Source organism: Halyomorpha halys, unplaced genomic scaffold, assembly GCF_000696795.3.
Source record: "Halyomorpha halys isolate HHAL.00 unplaced genomic scaffold, Hhal_1.1 Scaffold350.1, whole genome shotgun sequence".
NCBI lineage: Eukaryota > Metazoa > Arthropoda > Insecta > Hemiptera > Pentatomidae > Halyomorpha > Halyomorpha halys.
In genome coordinates this window covers 1,025,379-1,048,027 of record NW_027107986.1, presented here as the reverse complement: position 1 = coordinate 1,048,027, position 22,649 = coordinate 1,025,379, and the positions used below count along the sequence as shown (strand labels likewise).

The 22,649-nt window shown below is 30.6% G+C and overlaps 1 protein-coding gene across 3 annotated transcripts in view; it reads right to left on the bottom strand.

The window, feature by feature from the left end:
• LOC106681594 (serine-rich adhesin for platelets) overlaps positions 1-22,649 on the bottom strand; it is a 72,250-nt gene that overhangs the window by 45,931 nt on the left and 3,670 nt on the right. For all 3 annotated transcript variants that reach the window (XM_014421991.2, XM_014421992.2, XM_014421993.2), the window contains exons 2-4: positions 18,447-18,564; positions 15,658-15,797; positions 187-407 (exon numbers count right to left, since the gene is read on the bottom strand). In XM_014421991.2, coding sequence (XP_014277477.1) covers positions 187-407; positions 15,658-15,797; positions 18,447-18,467 — 382 coding nt within the window. In that variant the 5' untranslated portion in view covers positions 18,468-18,564. The remainder of the gene's footprint in view (positions 1-186; positions 408-15,657; positions 15,798-18,446; positions 18,565-22,649) is intronic.

Below are 22,649 nucleotides of genomic sequence, written 5' to 3'. Positions count from 1 at the left end.
GTGCAGAAGTTTTTAAATGTTTCCACCTGTATTGCTTATAAGGCAGGGGAAAATGGAAATAAATTTTTAAAAAAAGTTTTTAAATGTTTGATTAAATTTATATCAGTAGGTGGTTGGACCATGTTTCCCCCCCTCAGTTCTGAATCTGTGAGAAGAATTAACGAATAATAATATAATAAAAAATACCTTCATTATCTGAAGGAGATTGGCTGTGCAGTATTTTGTGCAGGGTTGAATTTTTCCAAGGTTCATGAACTAATTTGATTAAAAGTTTACATTTCCTCAATGCCTCTTCATCAGTCTTAGATAATACCAACAACACTTTGTGCAAAACAACAGTAAACTTCTCTCTCAATGAAGCCTCCAGCCGGGTCCAATCTCCATGCAACAAATATTGTAAAGTATACCTTAAAAAAATAAATTTGATTTATTTATGAATTAACTTGTAAAAGTACACTTGTATTTTGGAGCAGTATAAAAACAATATCTATATTTAAAATATTAAACCATAAATCTCAGTCTTTTTAGACAGTTTTTGAGTGATCTACCCACCCATTTTTCAAATGATAGGGGTTTTCTTGCTAAAGAAAGAATATACTTATTACCCTCATCTATATATCTATGGTAAGTAGTCTAAAATATAAAATTATATTATTTATTTTCATAGCTTATTCCTTTATTAATCATTAATAACTTATTGAATAAGTTGTTAAATAATATATAAGTCTATATAAATTCTTTGGGATATAGTTTTTATCACCAGTGTTTTGGAACATACGGATCGACATAGTCTTTGAAACTGATTTGGTGAACAATACTACACTACCAGCTTACAGGGATAATTTATTATTAAATAAAGAAACTTCAAATAACTACAAGTAACAAGGAACTTCATTCACTCTTGGTAATCCAAATGTACAATATTTGTCAATAAAAGATAAGTGTGAATTAGACATACAACTAGACACCATCAAAGTCATGCCGATATATAGCAATAGTTAGAAGTATTTTAACAGAAAACTAACTTTTAAAAAACATATAGATCATGCTTATAACAATACTTACTAACTACAAACACATTAAATTGCCACCAGAGTATGTCATTCTAGTTCTCATAATGACTAAAAATACGGCAGGTGTCTTCAAGGCAGCAGATGTCTTTACTACTATGGCTCAAAACTCTCATCTTTATGACAGTTCATATAAACATTTTAAAACTTTTTATGCACATAAATAACTATGGGTGAATTTATTTAGCAATGAATGTTTTGTTTACTGTACAACACTTAATAAGATATTAATTTTTCTTTTTTATAATAAATTAAATAATATTAGCATTATTCCACACAAATGTACATTTGTGTCTTATTTTGTTATTTAATTTTAACATATAAGAACATTACAGTAAATCTTTTAAAAAAAACAGTACTTGATAAAATATTAAATAATGAAAGGTTTATCCAATCTGAAGGTTTGATCGCGACAGCACTAATCACTATCAAAACTCAAAGCCACAAACTAGCCCCAATGCAATTCTCCCACCAACTTCTTGGTCAACACCTTGGATATTTACCAGTCAGTATAGAACTTATCGAGGACAAAACAAAGATCCTCACCTTGAGGAAGAAGTCAGACCAGTCGCAGAGGAACTACTTAATTGGGATCTATAGATTTATAAGTGTCAAAAGTTTTAAATATTTAGGATCAATGATAAACAATTCCTTAGGTGAGAAAGAAGAAATAAAATGCAGGATAATGACAGAAAATTAATCTTATTTCAGTCTATGTTAATTTTATACAAGTAGGTTACTCAATCACACCACCAAGCTCAGACATTATAAAACTTTCATCCGACCCATGTATCAGAAACCTGGACATTGTATAAAGCTGAACATATTGGAAGATTTTAAAATCTTAAAAAAAATAAAAATATTTCAAGACATATTTATGGACTGGTAGAAGAGAATGGTTTGTTCCAATACAGAAACGACAATGAGCTCTATACACTGTATAATGATCTGTTTGTTTCCCAATTCATAAGAGTGCAAAAATTTAGATGGCTGGGCCAAGTAATCAGAATGGGTGAGGAGAGGATAATCAGAAGATTGTAATAAGGAAATCCCAATGGAGTAAGGCCTTGTGGAAGACCAAAGGGAAGATGAAACAGTGTCTCCAAGAATCTGAAGAGAACAGGACTCTCCATCACATGAGCTTTTAACCGAAAGGACTAGGGAAGATCCATTGAGCAGGTCAAGGGCTATTTCATGCATCTATAGCACATATAATGAATGAACAGTACTTATCACAATGATATTACTTTTATTCAATTAACAAAATGCATGTTCCACAATTCTATATGTAGCCTCCATAATTCTTTTGTGGATTTATCTTTCCCTGGACCTAATATTCTACACAATCCTTCATTTTCAAAGACCTTACGGCGATGACAAAGAATAAAACAATATGTAGATCAAATAGACAGATTTAAACTAGACCCAGTAGCCAGGAATAGTCCAGGAAATTAAAAGAATAGGATTAGGAATACTTTCAAAAAACAAAACAGAAAAACCATACACTATACTCCAACTCCAACAATGGTCAACACTATTTTGAAACAGGATTCATTAAAAGGCTTTTCAGACTTTGGCCATTGGATTCAGGAGAGTTATTGCAAGAAAATGTGTCATAAAAGTACGAGGAGTTTTATACAACTTCAGCATTCGCAATAATTAATCCTGTTCCCACAGAAGATCATGAAGATGATGACAAAGAAAAGTTCTAAAAGTCATTAGCAAGAATACTAGACTCCAGCCCACCACATGGCATGAAAATTAGTGATGGAGACATGAATGCCAAAGAATACTAAGTGTTTACAGAGAGTGGAGTAAACGACGACTCCACACAACTAGTAACAATAATGGCCAGTGAATGGTGAAATTTTCAGCACCCAAGGATTTCATTATTCATTATTCCTCCACAAAAGTACATAGACCTCATCTAATGGACGAACAGTCTAACAGTTCAACCACATTCTAGTAAACAGCAGTAGGGGAATCAATGTTGATAACAACCATCACCACAGCATAGCTCACATTGGAGAGAGGATAACAGGCAGAGCTTGAACAACCCAAGGAATATTTAAGCAATTAATCTAAAGAAGTTCTGAGATTCTCAAATTATTAAAAAATAAGAACTATAATCAGTTAGCTCTAATGGTATACAAAAGGACTGACTTAGCCGTAGTACTGCAATAGAAAAAGTCAAGGAAATTTAAGGCAAATCAAAAGAATCCAGACCCCTCCCCCTTGGTTTGATACCACACTTGCTTCTAAGAATACACTTTGCAGGAGAATGATTGCCAGATGAACTCACAGAACAGTAGAGGATTTCCAAAATAGCAGAATAGAGGAAAATAAAATAAACCACTAAAAGAAAATTATCCAAAAATTCAGTATTTGAAGAATTCAAGAACAAAGGATACCAGAATGTTATACCAAATAGTGGACAGAAATAGAAAGCCACCCTAGCAAGCGTCAAATTCAAAGTTAAATCCATTTAGAAAATGACACAAATGATGTAATGTGGCTTCATGGCAAGGTATTAAATATTGCTTAACATATACAAGTCACTAAACCTTTCCTTTAAGAGTTCTAAAATGAAATTTCGTAGATTTTAGTCATGGTAAATGAAGTTTCTTTCCAAAGTAAAGTTCATTAAATAATCTCTTAGAGTTCTTCAGCAAAATTAACTCTGGTATTTCCAATCAGAAGAGATAGTTTCTATGAAAAATAATCATAGAATATTTAAATGAATATTTAATTAATTATTTAATAACAATTTCATATAGGTGATTTTTCCAATCTAATACATTCTGAAGGCATAAATAGCCAAAAATTGCTAACATTTTTTTACGTAAGTGTGAAATAAAAAAAACATAAAGAAGACTTGTTTGAGAATTTAATTTCCTGCTAGAATCCAAGCAGTAAATTCTCCTTGGCCAGTCAAGGATACTCTAATTATGATGACAGATTCTAGCAGGATATTGAATTCCCAGACTATTTTGTTCTTAATAGTTTTTAATTTCCCACATTGTGCGCAAATTGTCAAAACTTGTTTACAGTTTTTTGGGATGAACTACTTAAGGAGGTGTCATATCATATCGAATAAAAATCATCAGTATAAATTTTTTTAATTATATTTTCTATGAGAATCCTTAGTAAGTACCTCTTTTGAAATTTGAGAGTTAAGTGTATTAGAGAAGAACTGAAAGAGCTTAGAAATTCGACTTGACTACTAAAAGAATTTCCATTCGCCACATTAGGAGATTCATTCATTCAGTTTGCAGGGAATAACATTCCTGCAGAAAATATCAGTAATTGAGAGAGGGACTGTTTAGCAAAAATGTAGTTCAATCCAACCAGATCAGCCTCACCTTCCTATCTCAATCCATCCTATCCTAGAAAACCAAGTTTTTCCAATATAAATTTATATTTCTCTACTCTAACTGAGCATTTCTCAATTTTTGTCAACATTTTCAAAATCTAAGATAAACTTTCTGTAAAAAAGCAACCAGCTTGAAGGAAAAAGTTGCTTTTTTAGGCAATCAGCAGCAGCCAAAGCAGGAATCTCATTCAAGTAACTCTATTTCATTAGTTTTGCAACAATATCACCAACTTCACAAAGTTAATTGAATTTTGATGAAATATGGAAGATGAGATGTCAAAAAACATTAGATACCAACATAAAGGGCATGTAGTATATATTTTTTTCTGGTTTTGCTATCTTGTAAGCAGATATTTTCCCTCAAAAATGTTTCTGTGATGGATTACTACAGTAAACACAATGTTATTCATAAATTAATATGAACTTTTTTGAAATTATGTTCCACAACTTTTCACCTGTATGTTACAAAATTAATCACCAAGCTAAACTACTTGTGCCAAGAGAAAAATTGATGACTACAATAGTTTTATGTATTGTGTTCAACATTTATTCCCATGCAATACTGTTATGTTACACTATGCAAGGTATAACATATTAAGGGGGAGAAAGGGAGGCAATATTAGCATAAATATATTGCCCAATCATCAGTTTTTCATATAGCACAAATACCGTACTGTGTGAATCATTTAGCAAAAAATGGGTGAAAAGGTGCACAAAAAATTTATTTGTAAGAAGACTTTCTGTTATTAAATAAATCTCATTAACAATCAATCAGAATGATTTAGGAAAATCTCATTATTTTTGGTCCAATGAGGTGTCGTTATTATCCTTACCATTTATTTAACTTTTTCAAAAGTTATTTTTAAATAAATGACTATGCAATGTCGAGGAGCTAGATATACTCTGTTCCACTCCAGAATATATTGGAGGAAAGAAGAAAGAAACTACCTTGTCCCCCCTCCCTAGTGCCAAATGACATTTGAAAAGAAGTAGAGTTTCCAACTTAAATTAATTTAACATAATTTATTATGGCCTAATGGAGCCAATTCTTGTCACCATCAAGCCATATCCTTTGGCCCTGGAACTGTTCTAAAAATGCTTTTCTTGTAGGATCAGTTGGTAGGACCAGGAGTGCTTCTGTACAAACCCAACTCCCAGAAAGCAGTAACTGCTATCAATCCAGCCTATCTCGCCCTTTAACTCTAATCATGCTCTCTACCAATTAGAACAATTCCAGAAAACCTTAGCGACAAATAAACCCTCTTTTCTGAAGGATTGGTGTGGTTGCACCAACTGTCAATCCAGCAGAAAGCATGTTTCAAATTGCACCTCCAAAAGCCATGCATCTTACAACAAAATTCATCACACATGGCTTCACCAAATTGATCACGATACAACAGCTTGTCCTGAGCCAGAACCTACAAACCCTGTATCATTGGGGAATATTTCTAGACAATTCTTTTTGTGCACACTGCCATATCTAAATCCTGAGTAGGAAAAGTGACTTTATCCAGGTCAATTTGGTAGCTAATAATGGTTATCAATACTTACTCAACTATTGAATATGCCAGGAAGCTTGGACTTAAGATTAAACAAGGTGACCAAAACATCTCCAGCATAGGTCAAACTTCCTTAATCAATACTCTTGGCCAAAATGATTGCACATTAATACCAGAAGCTCATTTATGACCTTTTAGGAGCTATCTACTAGAGTTGTTATCCAAAAGATAACCAGTAACCTCCCTTAAGTTTCTGTGCCATGGTCAGCTAATGAGCTATAACAGTTATGCCTTAACTGATTTTGAGTTTTGGAAACCTGACCCATTCAAATTCTTATTAGGTGAAGATATGTATTTTGATAGAATAAAGAGAAAGTCAGCCTCAATCTATAAAAGCATTTCAAGACTATTATTTGGGAATACCATTGCAGATTCCTTGACATCAGTTACCAGCCACCCAGGTATCCTAAATCCAAGTCAATACCAATTTAAAGTTTCAACAAATTGTAGGTGAGTAAAATGTTGCGACCAACTTGTTTAATAAATAAAGGTATTAATTATGTATTATAAATTCTTCCCAATCCATATTTGTATTTAAAATCGGTAACACCATGTATGCTATAGCCAACAGTGATTGTATTTTTACTCTCCATCTCAACACGTAAATAGCTGACAGTACATTTGTTGTCAATGGCTCAGAAATATTTACCTCCATTAATGTATAGAATTAAGCAACTCCAAACTACCTATCATCATGAGGTGTGAACACATGCCTCTATAACATTGCTTATTCTCCAAGAAGACTTTTATGAATATTTAATCAAAGGTGGATTCTCCCACTCATTGTATCTTATGGTGAAACAGACTTTTTTTTTCATATAACTAATGGTTGCGCCATAATTAGAAACTTTATCATTAACTCATTTCACTTTTTTTACTTGAACGGAATAATGATTTTTTTTTATTTAATTAAAAACCAGTTTTTCTTTTCTTTAATGTTGATTTTAAGTTTATATTATATTTAAGTTTTATTACTAGTACGATTTCAGATAAATTGAAATTGTTCTTTTCTATCTCTTTTATTAAATTTAAGTTTATGTTTAACTTCTCCTCATTAACTACATACAGTTGGAAGTCAAAATTTATGAGTCTACCTATCATATTCAGAGAGAATAGAAAATGGTGGCTGTCCCAAAACATAACAAAAAGTCCATTTTTTGAGCTATTTCATACCTATTAGTTTTTGACTCATATGAAACTAGGGTTAGTACTGACACATTAGAAACCTGTCCGCCAAGCTTGTACTGTGTCGTGCATCTTTTCATATGAGTCAAAAAACTAAGAGGTATGAAATAAATGGAAAAATGAACTTTTAGTAACGTTTTGAAACGGCTGCTATTTTCAATTCCCCCTGAACTTGATTGGCAGACTCCTCAATTTTTACTCTAAGCTATATGTAGTTTACATAAATGAATTAAAAAATTGAGATGAAATAACTGTTGTTTTTTTCCACAGGCTCTTATACTATAAGCTTTACTCTGGAGTGGTCTAGAGGTCTAACAATAATTGATTTTGAAACCCCTACCTGCTCTTACAATCATTAATAATTACAAACATTGTGTCACCATTGTTTTTTCTTCTCTAGAACCATCCTTATTTATTTTTTTTTTTTATAGAGATCCCCTCCTAATTATTAAAATTAACCCCATATTATTCCCACCCATTCAGAAAACATTAAAAAATCCTCAAGCTCATCTATCCCAATCATCTGATTCTTAAAATTTACTTGCTGTAAATAAAGTGGATCAGATCCCAAAATAGACTTTTTAATGTCTATCTACACACCTCTAAGGGATCCTAACTCACTTAAATACAACTTCAATATTGTACACCTCATCCCATGTTCTACTCTCAATAGTAATTCATCTAATAAATAAATAAATAGAAGTAAGTTCATCTGGGGAGTTATTTACACATAATTTTTATAAATTTACCCTGATCTATATTAGAAATTTGGTTTAGAGTAAATAAGGCAAAGAAAAAAATATATAAAATTCTAAATAAACACATATATGTATTAAATTATCTACCTTAATGCTAAAATATGAATACCGAGTATATAGATTGCTTGAGTTGTTATGAAAGGCACTGACCAAAACCGATTCATGGCTCAGAGATAGTCTGAAGAAATGAAATTACTTATGCAATGACTGTAGAGTAATAAGTTATTTTCAGTAAGTTCTAGGCACAGTAAACAAGGTTTTGATGACTATACATGACTGCTTTATTGCAGAAGACCAAAATGAAGCATTTTTGAGCCACATATTCATATAAAACTCTTACAGTTCATTATTAAGTTAACTATGGTGAATTAAAAGTGACCAACACTGCCATAAGAATTAATACTTTGTGTTCTGTTCAATCCTAAGTTAAACTGACATGAGTGACATGACACACTTAAAATAGGTTAAATCTTTCATATGTGTAATTTTCAGGAAGAAGAAACAAACCCTTTCAAAGTATTCTTTTAGACAAGCCATCAGAGAATGTTCCAGATATACATTTTCCATATTCAAGTCCAATCTTTCTTTAGTTGACTATCAGTTTTTAATATTCAAATCTAGTATTATCGTCATTCATTTAAAACCTTTTGATTTATATTCCGGTTTAACGCAAATGATTTTGTTAATCATTTATTATGTATGCTAATTTAAATTCCTGTAATCTCTAAAAAACAAGTATGACCATCTTATCTCATGTTAAAACTGAACTATTATGATATGAGATTTTTAATTGAGAAGATATCTCACTTAATAAATTTCTGGTAATTTAGACCATATGATTGGTTGGAATAAGGTTAGAGGGTGTAGGCTTAAAGTCAATAATATAAATTTTAATTGCAATTTTATTTTTATTTCAACTAATTACAATTCTATTTCAAAGTAAAAGCAACAAAAATTAATACACATTTTTAAATTAAACTGAACTTAGATTTAAAGAAAAAATTTTGTAATCAGTTGGAATTAATTGAAACATATCTTCGAGGTATTTTTTGTTTTCACTTAATCAGGAGAGGACTACTGTATAAGAGTGTAAGCTTTTCCAAACCCACTTTTATAGCTGATAAGCACCTTCATTTTCTCTTGAATTTTAAGCCATTTATAATTTTTCCATCGCTGTAAGATATATTGACTTCTTTTGGCACATATAGCTAGTTTTGAGATCATCCTTACATACTTGAAGCCATACAGCCTCAGTTATTTTAAATTAAGGGTCTCTTCTCAGTGAGTTTTTAATCACACCTAAATTCAAGAAATTTTTGGCTTTTGTCTCTTTTATGGTAGATGGATGAAAAAAATTGGCTTTTGTGAAGGAATAACATTTGTCTAATGTTTTTAACTAGGCTACATCTGTGGTAAAGTCAAACAGGGAGTTATTTTCTTAAGTCTTGTAAGTAGATACAAATTGAAATTGGTTCATCAGTTTAAACTACACAATCAAAAACATTTTTTTAACGTTAATCTAAAAAATATTCATTTTATTAAAAAAAAAAGTATCAAACAAGAGCTGTTCAAGATTACCTAGAAAAAATGACCTGTTGCATTTTAAGTATTATTCTCAGGATAATGGTCCTAAAGTTACTCCAGACAAAATTTTAAAAAATGGCCAATCATTGAAAAAAATCCAGTAGTCGGTCTGAATTGTTCTATATATTTTTAGCTTGAAGAAGTTTGTCGGGGGATGCGGTCAGCAAAGAACAACATAAATAAACAAAACCATATTTATTTATTTTATCCCGACGTTTCGACCTGAGTTTCAGGTCTTCATCAGGGGTTGTGGCGTGTAAGATCATATTTTTAGGGTTGTTGGGTTGCTGAATCTGGAAGAATCAACCAAAATTTTCTGACGCATCCTGAGATATTTAGGGGGGAGGGGTAGACAGTGGAATATTTTCACAATTTTTAATTGTTAGTTATAATTTAAAAAGTATGCGTAGTAGCAAAAAATGAATTTTTTTTTTCAAAGAAGACTTAATTTGATACAATATAAGTTCAACTACTTATTTCTGAACTTGAATTTTTCCCAAATACAGCACTTTAAAGATAGGTCATTTTTTCCAAAAAGTGAAATTTATTAGTTATAGGAAAAAATGGGCTCATTGCTTCAGCCAAGTCCAGGCGGGGTGTCATCTTTTTCAGCTTTTAGCATAAATTACAAATATGATGATACATAAATCAAAATAGGTAGCTTTATTAAGGGTTAAACCAAAAACCACTATAAACAATGAACTGTTTTCTAAAAAAAATTTCATTTTCTCTAAAGTGTCAAACAAACGTTCCTTAGCTCAACATTAGCTACAAAAAAGGTTCTGTTACATTTTAAGCTAAAACTTATAATAATGCCCCAAAGGAGGATAAGACCACGTGAAATGTTCAGTATTTTAAGAAAAAGACACTTATTGACAAAAGTATAATGATAAATTTCTAAATATTTACAATAGATGATGAATGGTAAATAGAAATTAAAATAAATTTCTACTTTAAAAAAAAAAAAAAAACTGTTGCAATTTTTAGCAGACAACATTTTCATCACAATGAATTTGACAGGTTCATTGAAAAAAAAAGACAGGTGGTACCACTATGGGGTGGGTAGACACTGATGTCAATGTACCAGAAGAAACGTTTGTGGTAAAATAAAGCAAATAGAAAAATTATATGGATACTTACTGGTACAAGGATTGTACTTTCAGCGCTAAAAGAAAATTGTTGATAACCCCTGTTTCTATTGAAAATGCATTTTGAACATTAAAGTTTCCACAGGAATACCATTCCAGCCAAGCAATAATAATTTGGATAAAAAGCACATTCTTTAGAAAAAAGAACATTTGTACCAAAAAGCTACCAATTACGATTTTCTGGACCATTATATTCATTGTGCAGGCAAAAAAATTGACTCCCTGTTCTACTTAAACACAAAGTCATGGTAGATAATTAGGTGATCCTACTCAACATTTTTTACCTAGGGACATTGAATGATTCAAAGTTTTAAGATAATCAAACAAATGTTATTTTGTCCAACACACCTGTCTGAATATCAAATAACGGGGGACTGAAAAGTTCATAGGCTGACACATACATGACACTACTAGTATTAAATCCATTATTAGTTAGCCCTAACCTTCAAAAGATACGTGTATAAATTTGACAGCTGTCAGGTTATTAGTTTGTGAGGTATAGCATTTTGAGTGAAGCAACTTTTGTTAGTTTGAAAAAAATAAATAAAAAGAAATTTCGTTTGTTAATAAAGCATTGCTTTGAGGCAAAAAATACTGTTGAAGCCAAGGTTTGGCTTGATAAACATTATTAGAACTCTGCACCAGAAAAATCAACCGTTGAGAAGTGGTTTGCTAAGTTTAGACGAGGCAAAATGAGCACTGAGGACGAAGCATGCAGTGGACGCTCCAAAGAGGCTGTTACCGACGAAAACATCAAAAAAGTCCAAAAAATAATTTTGGATGACTAAGTTACTAAAGTAAACGGAGCGTGTTGGACATATCGTGAATGAATAATTGGGTATACGAAAGCTCTGTGCAAAGTGGGTTCCTGGCAAGGTTGTGGCATCAGTGTTATGGGATGCGCATGGTATAATATTCACCAATTATCTTGAAAAGGGAAAAACCATCAACAGCAACTATTACATAGAGTTATTGGAATATTTGAAGGACAAAATCGCGGAAAAACGGCCCCACTTAAGAAGAAGAAAGTACTCTTCCATCAAGACAATGCACCATGTCACAAATCAATGAAAATGATGGCAAAATTTCATGAATTGGGCATTGAATTGCTTCCACATTCAATGTATTCTCCAAATCTGGCCCCCAGCGACTTTTTCCTGTACTCAAACCTCAAGAGAATGCTCACTGGAAAGAAATTTAGCACCGATGAAGAGGTAATCACTGAAACTGAGGCCTATTTTGAGGCTCAAGACAAATCATACTATAAAAATGGTATCGAAAAATTGTATGACCGGTATAATCATTGTATCATCCTTGAAGGCAACTATATTAAATAATAAAATCAAATTTTATATTTAAAAAAATTGTTTTCTATGTTAGCTTACGAACTTCTCAGCCCAAATTTTGTTTTTACTTCCAGGTTTGTTTTTACTTTTCCATTTCCAAAGGATTGAATTGGAAATTATACATACAGGGTTGGCAAATAAGTCCTTTCGGTTTTTGTATTCATGTTTTTTTTATAATATGCCACATTTTTCTAATGCAATTAATCCCAACAGAGGATTGTTTATCCTATTTGTAATATGTAAACAGTTATATCTGTTGACACTTGTTAGGATTAGGTCAGTATTGTGTTTGTGATCCAGCTGAGAAGATGGATGGAAATATTGTGCATTATAGGCATATTTTGCTTTATTACTTCAAAAAAAGAAAGCAAGCTGCAGAGGCACATAACAAAATATACGGGGTTCTATTGGGATAATGCCTTAACAGAGCGCATGTGCCAAAATTGGTTTGCCAACTTTCGAGCAGGGAAATTGACATAAACCACGCACCGTGACCTGGTCATCCACAAGAAATTGAAACCATTAATGTTAAGTTGATAGTAGATCAAAATCCATCCCAATCAGTGCAAGACATTGCAGAGGTCCTAGCCGTATCACATACAAGCTTAGAAAACTATTTGTGGAAGCTTGGCTACGTTTCTAGGCTTGATGTTTTGGTCCCCCACTCTCAGACCGAAGCTAAGTTGGCAACACGGATTTCCATTTGTGATTCACTACGGAAACGTCAAGAAAACAATCCATTTATTAAAAGACTTGTGGCAGGGGATGAAAAGTGGATTGCCTACGATAATGTGGTGCGATAAAAATCTTGGAGACCCAGCAACGAACCACCTGGAACCATATCTAAAGCGGGATTGCACCCAAAGAAAATAATGCTTTCTGTATGGTGGGATTTCAAGGGTTCAATTTTTTATGAGCTGTTGCCACAAGGGTATCGATCGATTCCACTCTATACTGCTCAGTTAACAAAATTGGATGAATCAATTCAAAGAAAACGCCCAGAAATGGCAAACTGAAGGGTGTCGTCTTCCATCATGACAACACTAGGCCCCACACTTCGTTAGTCACCCACAATAAATTGTTAGCCCTTGGATGGGATCTTTTGCCCCACCCTCCCTATTCGCCGGACCTTCCTCCTAGTGACTACCACCTACCACCTATTCCGGTCTCTAATAAATTCCGTCTCTACAAAATTCCGTAAGTGGAAAACGGTTTGAAAACGAACAGAGTGTCAGGGAGCACCTTGATTACTTTTTCACTATTAAACCACAGGCATTCAATGAACACGGGATTATTTAGCTGTTGGAGAGATGGGGTAAGGTAAACGAAAATAATGGACATTACATTGTAAATTAAAATAAATATTATGTACAAAATATACTTAGTTTTCTTTCACCCAAAAAAAAACAAAACCGAAAGTATTTATTTGCTCACCCTATAGTTTGTTAGGAAAAAGACTGCTATGCTATGAAAATGGGAATTTTACATGAGTTATGTTTAAAGTTTGTCTGATTAGTTTATTTGGGGCTCCACTTCAATTCCCTGATAAAATATCTTGTTGGAAGGTTTCTTAGTAAATAATACTTAACCTTTTTGTATAAAAAAGTGATTAAACTTTATTTTTGACTATTTATTCATGAATTAGGAACACTTTTAGTATCGGAAGCTTAACTAAAAATAACTGTTATTACAGTAAATATTGAAATCACAAAATTGACATTAGATTGTATATTTTCTCGAAGAAATATAACTGAATCGAATATTACTATAAAAAAAAAAATTTTCATATTGTAGCACTCTTTTTCCTAACAAACTCATTCCTATCCAAATGAACGATATATTCTTCCAATAGTCTCATTCTATAAGAACATAAGTATACCATTGGCATGTTTATATGCCACTTGATTGTTATAGGAAAACTGTATTTGAAAAATATTGAAGCATATGTTAGTAACAGATTAGAAAGAACTTGCTGAATGTATTTTTTTACTTTAAGAGATGAGCTTTTTCCGATTACGTATGGTGTAATTTACTTTTAGGCTCAATTCATTTTCTTTTTTTAGAGAATCAAAACCAATGACCTAGGTGTATAGAAACAATTGCAAAATGCACATGAATCAGATCTAGGAACTCTAAATCTTATGTTAAATTCACACCTGAAAATGTCATCCAAGTTTTTTACAGTATTTAATTTTAAGATTTTCAGTTTTCAGATCTTATACATTATTAACACTTACCAGAGAATAAACATAATTTTGAATTTATAACACTTAAATAATTAATTTTTTCTTTGGGTAGGGACGTGATGTGAATTTTGATAAAATCTTTGATTTTATTTGGTTTCCTAGAATGTTTTTCTCTATTATCAATCAACAGTAGACAAATTTTAATTTTTCTTGCAGTTTTTCCAAACCACTTAAAGTAATTTTTAGAACATAGAACTTTTTGGGCAAATCGAAAAAAATATTTTACAGAGCAATGTCTTTAAGAAGCACTTTCTTCCGTATACCTTCACTTGATAGGAACAACCTCAATAAACTTTTGAACAAGGAATGTTGTTTGATCATAGTATAGTAGTTTGGGTTTTAAAACTCAATGTAAAATCTGGTTTTCATTTGCTGTGAAATCTTTGCTTAGTCATAGTTACAGGAACAAACAATAACCTGCAACAAATAATTTTCTTTTTTTTTGTAACAGTCTTAATAAAATGTTTTAGTCAGTAAAAATGAAAATTATTCAGTGTTTTATTTTTACACACATTCAAAATACAGGTACAGTTCAGAAATAAAAAAAAAAGTTAATAACAATGTTTTACTCACATCATTCGGAAGCAATTTTCCTTTGATTTCCTTCCCTCTTTTGGAATTATAAGCCATATCGCTGCCACAGTTTTTTTTCCTTTTATTGTCCATCCAGTCGGTTTATTTACTTTTTGTTTCCACTTATAAAGTTACTGTTTCTGCTGAAGAGGATAACAAAACACTACAGACAGGAACTATTTTAATACTGGTGAACAGAAGGTCAACCGTATTTTACCCGGCTACATGTTTGAGGTCTAACAGTGTTTTCAGTTTTCAAGTAACAATACAAATTTTACCTGCATTAACTTTCCCCTCAAAAACAGCCTAGTTCGATAATTGAATTCTCAATTTTTGAGGGTTATAACCTTGCTCAGGACAGCTGTTGGATTAATGATTTATATATGTGAAGAATCAGTAAAACCGTTAAGACCTGTTGAAGGGATCATGTGGTAAGTGTTGGGATCTATTCTTTAATGACCCACAAACAACAGTATCAGTCTATTAAGCTGAATTAAAAATGCTAATCATTCCAAAACTTAAAATAGTTTTTACTTCATCTATCTTATTTTAAATAAAATATTAGAAAGTAATAAGTACTATAAGAAACAACTTAATATATGCTTCAATAACTCAAGAACATCAAACATTGTATCTTATATAAACACTATCATACCTATACCAATGCCTCATTCTGAATTTCAGTCAAATGGGAGTTTTTAAAGTCAATTCAAAATTCATTTTAACAGAATCATACACAACTTGTTTATTTCTCATCAATATCACTAATGTAAAAATTGTCTTACCAATAAGTAAAACACTTTTATAACACTTACTTGTGCAAAAAATTCATCATTTCTCCAAATGAATTTTCAGATTTACTTAGACATGTGCAGATATCTTTCCATCCCAATAATAATGCTTCTATTTTATCAACATAACTTTTAGAAGTATCATTTACAGTTTTGTCCAAAACCTGAAATAAATTTAGTTTATATCAACCCAAAGTTATTTTGAAATATAAAGAAAAAAAAATGCAAATTATTAAATAATGGTTTATTATTTGAATTAATTATTTTATTATATCAGTAAATAACAAATAATAAAATATCTGGTCTGTTTTAGGTTTCTGTGTACCATGAAATGTAAAATGTCAAAATTTGAGGGGATTACTAATTTTTTTTTTCATGGTCAATTACAAAGGTTCTTTATTTAAATTTTTTCTTCTTTTCTTTTTACGTAATATCTTAAGCAAGTGACATCTTAACACCAATGATTTTTCCTCTAGCTTCATAAATGGCTCAGATATGGCCTTAAGAAACATCTAATCTACCACTATTTTAAAACTAAAAGACAGACGGTAATGATGAATTCCGGGGATCATAGTTGAATGATAGGATTTTTTAAATTTGATTTTTGGATTCTACGTATCTTGAAAAATTAAACTTTGAAATTTTTTTTTATCAGACAATTACAAAGGTTCATAATTGAAAACGATAAACCAAAAGTATTATTGACAATAACTAAGGGTGTCCCACTAGTTCTTTCCACACCACACTATATAACACCATGAGGTGTTTTTGTATATTTGTAAACATGCAGGCTTATCTATTATTCATATGGCATTGATTTGTCATCTCACAGATCTTTCAAAGTATTTTTTGTTGATTACAAAGTCTCTTATAAAATCTTTTTCTACACAGTTCAATACGAATAGCCAAAAGAAGCATTTGAGGACTGTTATGCAGAAAATCCACGATAAAGTGTGTGCGAAATAGTGGATGCCACTAACACCGCCAGGACAACAGTACATAATCATTTAATTAAGATAGGATATGTTAATCAGTATAAAGTTTGGGTTCCACACCAATCAACAGAAATCAGCCTTAAAAAAATGGCCACAATTGATAAACCAAAACAGGATGTAGTTTTTCATTACAACAAGAACGCATGTTGCTCTTACAGTTCAATTTGGATGATATATCTCATCCTCTATACTCCCCAGACCTTGCCACATCCGATTATTATTTGATTCTCTCATTAAAAAATTTTCTCCATGATAAATGTCACAAATCCGAAAGTGAAATAAAAACGAAGAATATTTTGCTGGTGAGTCTCCTATAATCCTGTTAATAAATAAAATGAAAGTACTTCAGGAAAAAATTTTTTTTTTCTTTAAATGGCTTAGCATAAACCAAGGAAACTTAGCTTTAAAAAAATGATAAATGCTAAGGCTCAAAGATAAATAATATAATATTACTAACAAGAATATATATGCCTTACACCCATTAAGATCCTAAAGTTTATTGCAGATAACATTAAACAAAATAAATTAACTATTACTGAATTAGAAAAATAAAAAAATACACTAAGAACTAACCCCAAAAATTAACCCAACTAATCTAATCCAAATAAAATTTATTTCTCAGATTTTTAAAAATTATTAAATTTGAAAAATCTATTATGGTTATTTATATATATTAATAGTTGACTGTATAATTTAAAATATGAAGAAGATGGTCAGGGTTGCGTTCAAAAAATAACAAAATAGTTTTCAACTATTTATTGTCCGAAGTTTCACCCCACTTGGCAGGGCTTCATCAGGGCTAAAAAGATACAAAAAACAACTAAGAACATTACAACAATAAGATATAAAAAGGTAAATTAAGGTAGGATAAACATTATGTAAAAAATAAGTGAAAAGAAAATTATATATAAATAAAAGGAAGGAAGAAATAATAGTATTAATATAAAATAAACTTGAATAAACACTGATGAGAATAAATAAGCAATGATAAGAATAAAAAATTATTTCTTTATTTTCCGTCTGTTAGTGTGTTTAAATTTTGTGTTCCCACATCTACTTTTCTGTTTTTTTCGTTTTATATATAATTTTCTTTTAACTTATTTTTTTACATAATGTTTATCCTACCATAATTTCCCTTTTTGTATCTTATAGTTGTAATGTTCTTAGTTGTTTTTGTATCTTTTTAGGCCTGATGAAGCCCTGCAATGTGGGGCGAAACATCGGACAATAAATAGTTGAAAACTATTTTGTTCTTTTTTTACCACAACCCTGACCATTTTCTTCATATATTATGGTTATTGGTGACATAAATTCTAAACACATATCATAGAATTGTCTGACTAACATTAGAAATGGTAACAGTCACTTAGATTTATCATTAAAACTTATTAATAGTAATCCCAGATGAATCTACTAATTCAAAACACAAGAGAAAGCTGCTCAGTTTGGACTTCAATTGTGACTTTTTCCCAACTATAAAAAATTCTTGACATATTCCCGACAAGTAGAAACTTTGGTTTTGTTAAGGTAAAGGATTTAAATTATAACATTCATAGATAAAACAAACTGAGATCTAATCGAAAAAAAATAAAAAACTAGCAACTTGAAAACAAGCATTTATTTTTACTCAAATTATTAAATAAATAATACTAAGCAGATAAAATAATGAACAAAACATTACATCATTAAAGTTCATAAGTTGACAATATAGTGCAAAAAAACTTAAAATGGAATATGTTCTTGATAATTGTTAAATAGTAGAAACAATATAAATAATTTATGTAGGTATAAGTATATATATTCTTAATCATAACTTACATGAAAAGTTTTTCCATCCATAATTATTTAATTGAGGATCACCACTATTGGAAGACATTGGAATGTATTTTCATTATCTCAATATCCTTCTAAATAATACATCAGACTACCTGTCCACCTAAAAAAAATAAATAAATGAACATGCACACTTTAATTTTGATTAACCAAAAAAAAAAAAAAAGAACTAATATATAAAATAAAATATACTTTAAGGAAGTATACCAACTTAGTACTGCATACTAAAATACTGACTTAAAATAATGAAAATGAAATTTGGGGGAAAAACACAGAAACACACGAATTTTTCTACTTCTTTAGTAATAGTATTTTTCTTCATAATTAGTAAGACATTATTTTCAACAACATGTAATGGGGATTTAAAATTTCTTCAGTTTTACTTGTCTTTAATTTTTATTTCTGTCAGCATACATGAGGTGTATATCCCACAAATATGAACTCACCATTTCTACTTTCCAACTTTTATGAGTTTCACAACAAAAATATGCTGAAATTAGGAGAATTTCCAAACCACTTCTTGACAAAAAATTTTTTACTTAAGTTCTTGGATTTCTACTTTGCAAATAAGTTTTATTCAATAGGGTTTCTTCCCACTTAATTTTATCAATGGGTGCATCAACCAGTAAAGCATTAACTGTTTCCAAGAGAGTGCCACTTGGGGAAGTAATATCAAAAAGGGTTCCTTTAATTTAATAATAATTTTTTTTAATTTGGTTATAAACTGCCCTCCATCATATCTGCATATGGACATAGAGATGCCCTCTCTATGTCTGCCCATCCAACATATACCTGCTCTGGAGCCATTAAGGCTCTGTCCGTATAGCAATTTATCCCATGGCAAAAGGTTTATGTGGTTTAATCAATTCAATCAAAATGTCCCATGCTTTAGATTTATGAATCCTCCTCAATCAGCATATATAATCTGTACAGGGTAATCAACTGAACATATTGCTGACAATGTCATTCTTATTTGTTTTTACTGGGAACATAATGTAAAATCTTTATTTCATCAACACTTACTTTATTACGCTTCATTCCAATTGATGTACATTCTAACTTCTTCATATCAGTTCCTGCCAAGTGATCAAGCTTTAGTAGTTTTTACTTTACACATGACTCAAGTTTTTTTTTTTCATTTTAAAACAACTTTAATGTTAATGTAATAGAACAACTTGCTTATTACTGTAAATTTCTTCTGAAGACATCATTCCCACCAATAGAACTTATTGAGCTAACTTGTAAGTAAATCTGATAGTTAGAAACAGTTTAAGTTTATTCACTTACAGTCTTATAAATGAATTTTAAAAACTATTAAACTTTAATAGTGAAAATTATATTAAAACTTTAAAACACAAATGCTTTCGGCCTAACAATTACAGTTAGCAGTTTTACATAGCTTTATTCATCTCAGTTATGAGCACTTCAAGACATTAAATTAAGATAATAGTGATACATCGAAATCTTGGCATACTGAATCTCAATTTTTTTTAAAAGTTTTTAGAAACATTCAATAAGTGGAGGAACTAGTTATATTGAGGTTCGGATGGCTAAAAATTTGCTATAGTGAAGTCCAGATACTTTTGACCTATAAAAAATTAGATGGAATTCCATCTTGTTAAAACGACAAATGCAAATGTACAATGTGAGAAATAATAAATATATCATAATTGAAATATGTACATAGTATTAGTTTGCAAAACTAGAAAAGTAGTAGTACTTACAACATATTGTAAATTGTTACAGATTAGTAAAATGATGAAATTACAAATAAAAATATTAATATAAACTTAAGTAATATGTTCTGTAATCTCAGTACTTAATACTCACTGTTTCCATTTGTAAACTAACCGTCACTACTAAATGACAAGTATAATGCCCTACAGTGATAAACAAAACTTATTGTGTAAGGTCAAAAAATATACGAAACTGAAAAAACACTATCAGGTAGGAGTAGAAGAAGGGTTAGAGAGGGAGCTCGCGAAGACCCATGCATGTACAGACACCTCAATTCATTTTACTGAAGAAAGATAAATAGACAATGTGTTATATAAAGGTCGATGTTGCTATAGAAATCACTATTGCGAAAATTCATTCTAAAAAGATAAATTTATTCTGAGAGGATTTTAAATTTGTTATACTGAAGTCTGTTTACACATTCTATTCATTATATAGATATATTTTCCATTTACTACTATGACTAGTTCAAGGAGATTTTAAAAAAATTTGTTAAATCGAGGATCCACTGAATGACAAAAAAAATTGACTTTTCATGTATCAAAAATTAACATGACACAGCTCTCCAATCTCGTTTCCATAGATGTTTTTAAGAAATGAGAAAATCTAATTTAAGTTGACTGGATATTAATGTGGGATTTTAAACTGAAGATAAGAAGAGACCACAACAATAATAATAATAATGACATAACAACCTGATCAGATATGTTTAAGTAATTGTATACATAAATCAAAGATATATTTAATACCAACAATAAGGAAAACATGATTCATGAAAAAGAAGATACTCCTACACTATTTTAGTATAGCTGACTGTTTATTCGCAGTTAACCCTTTAGGACATTACTATTTGTATAGACTTTTTCTTATCAAACTTTCCATTCCCAGTTAAGTAAATATCTAGTTAACATATAAAAATTTTTTGTTAGTACAATGTACATCAAATGTAATGTTATGGTCATTGCGATATGGTAATATGGGTCCTTAAGCCCCAATCTTGTAGTAGAAAACTCACTCATTGTGGAAGTAATTACCACAAAACAGTTTATTTACTTTTAAGCATACTTTGCTTTGTTTTACTAAATTTTTGATAAAATCACAAAGTAAATAAGGTTATGTTTGGCTTCCCAGCTTTTATCTTTTGATTTGCAAAGTAGAATTCCTTGCTAAGTATAAGCAGGGAATTCTACTCAGAAAATCTATTTTTTCAATTTTCATTTTTTATATTTGTATTGTATAAAATTAAAATTATATTTATTTTTTAGCTAAATTATAATTTCTACCTGGAGAAATAAACGGTAATGGTACTGGTAATGGTGGGGGGAACAAGTCTGGCAAGTGGGCCTATTGGTTCTTTTTGCCATCCCCAAGATAACCCAATGGAATGGCTCTTTAATATATCTTATTCCTGTATATCGAACCTTTTTGACTTTCTAATGAAATTCAAAAGGGACTCCCAATCTATAGAGGAAGCCTCATTTCCTGTAATTCTATCAGAGCCTAAAAGCCTGTATCTTAGTGATGCATACCTACCACAATTAATCAGGCCGTTATTGACATGAATGCTGGATTTGACCTCAAACAATTAATAAACCCTTTACAAGCAAGCAGGGCACATCTGCACTAAAGTGAATTACAGACGACAAGTTAGCTAAGACTAGCATAAAACTTAGGAGTAAAATCAAAATCAATGGGAGGTTCAACTTTTTCAGGCACCCTTTCTGGAAGTATTATAGCTGACAACAGGTTCGATTGATTTGATCATTTAGCAAAATTTGAGAAAATAAAATGAAGAAGTATGAAAGAGAAGACTGTCAAGTCAAGTGTAGAGACACATCTTGGTGCCTAAAATATCAAGTTGAATATTTAATACCATTTCATAAAAAATCAGCTTGAACAAGTGTTATTATTATGTAATTTTTATTATTTTAGAAAGATTTTAAAGTTTTTGACAAGATTTATTTCTATAAATATAATATAACATTTATTGTATATTAATTTTCACATAATTTGTTGATTTTCTATATCTATTTGTTATACATGTATTTTTAATACATATTTGTATCTCTATTACTATTTCTATCCATTATTCTTTTAAAGGCACATAGGGTTGAAAGCAAAATATGAAAAAAAAAAAAAAAAAAAGAAAAAGGAAGGGGAAAGGATAGAAAAGGAAGAGAGAGAGAGAAAAAAGGTGGGACTAACAAATAAGAAATTGTAAATATAGAAAGAAGGAAAAAAAAAAAAGATAAAAGAACCACAGAGATGAAACAAAAAAAAATTCTACTATTATGGTTTATAATTATTATTGTTTACTCATTAGGCCTATTTATTGTAAGATCAAAAATATTGTCTTAAAATAAGTATGATGTGTGTGTGGCTAGCAACTCAATGAAGTTGGGCAGCACTTCTTTGTTGTTTTTAATAAAGTTTTTCCGCTTTATTTATATA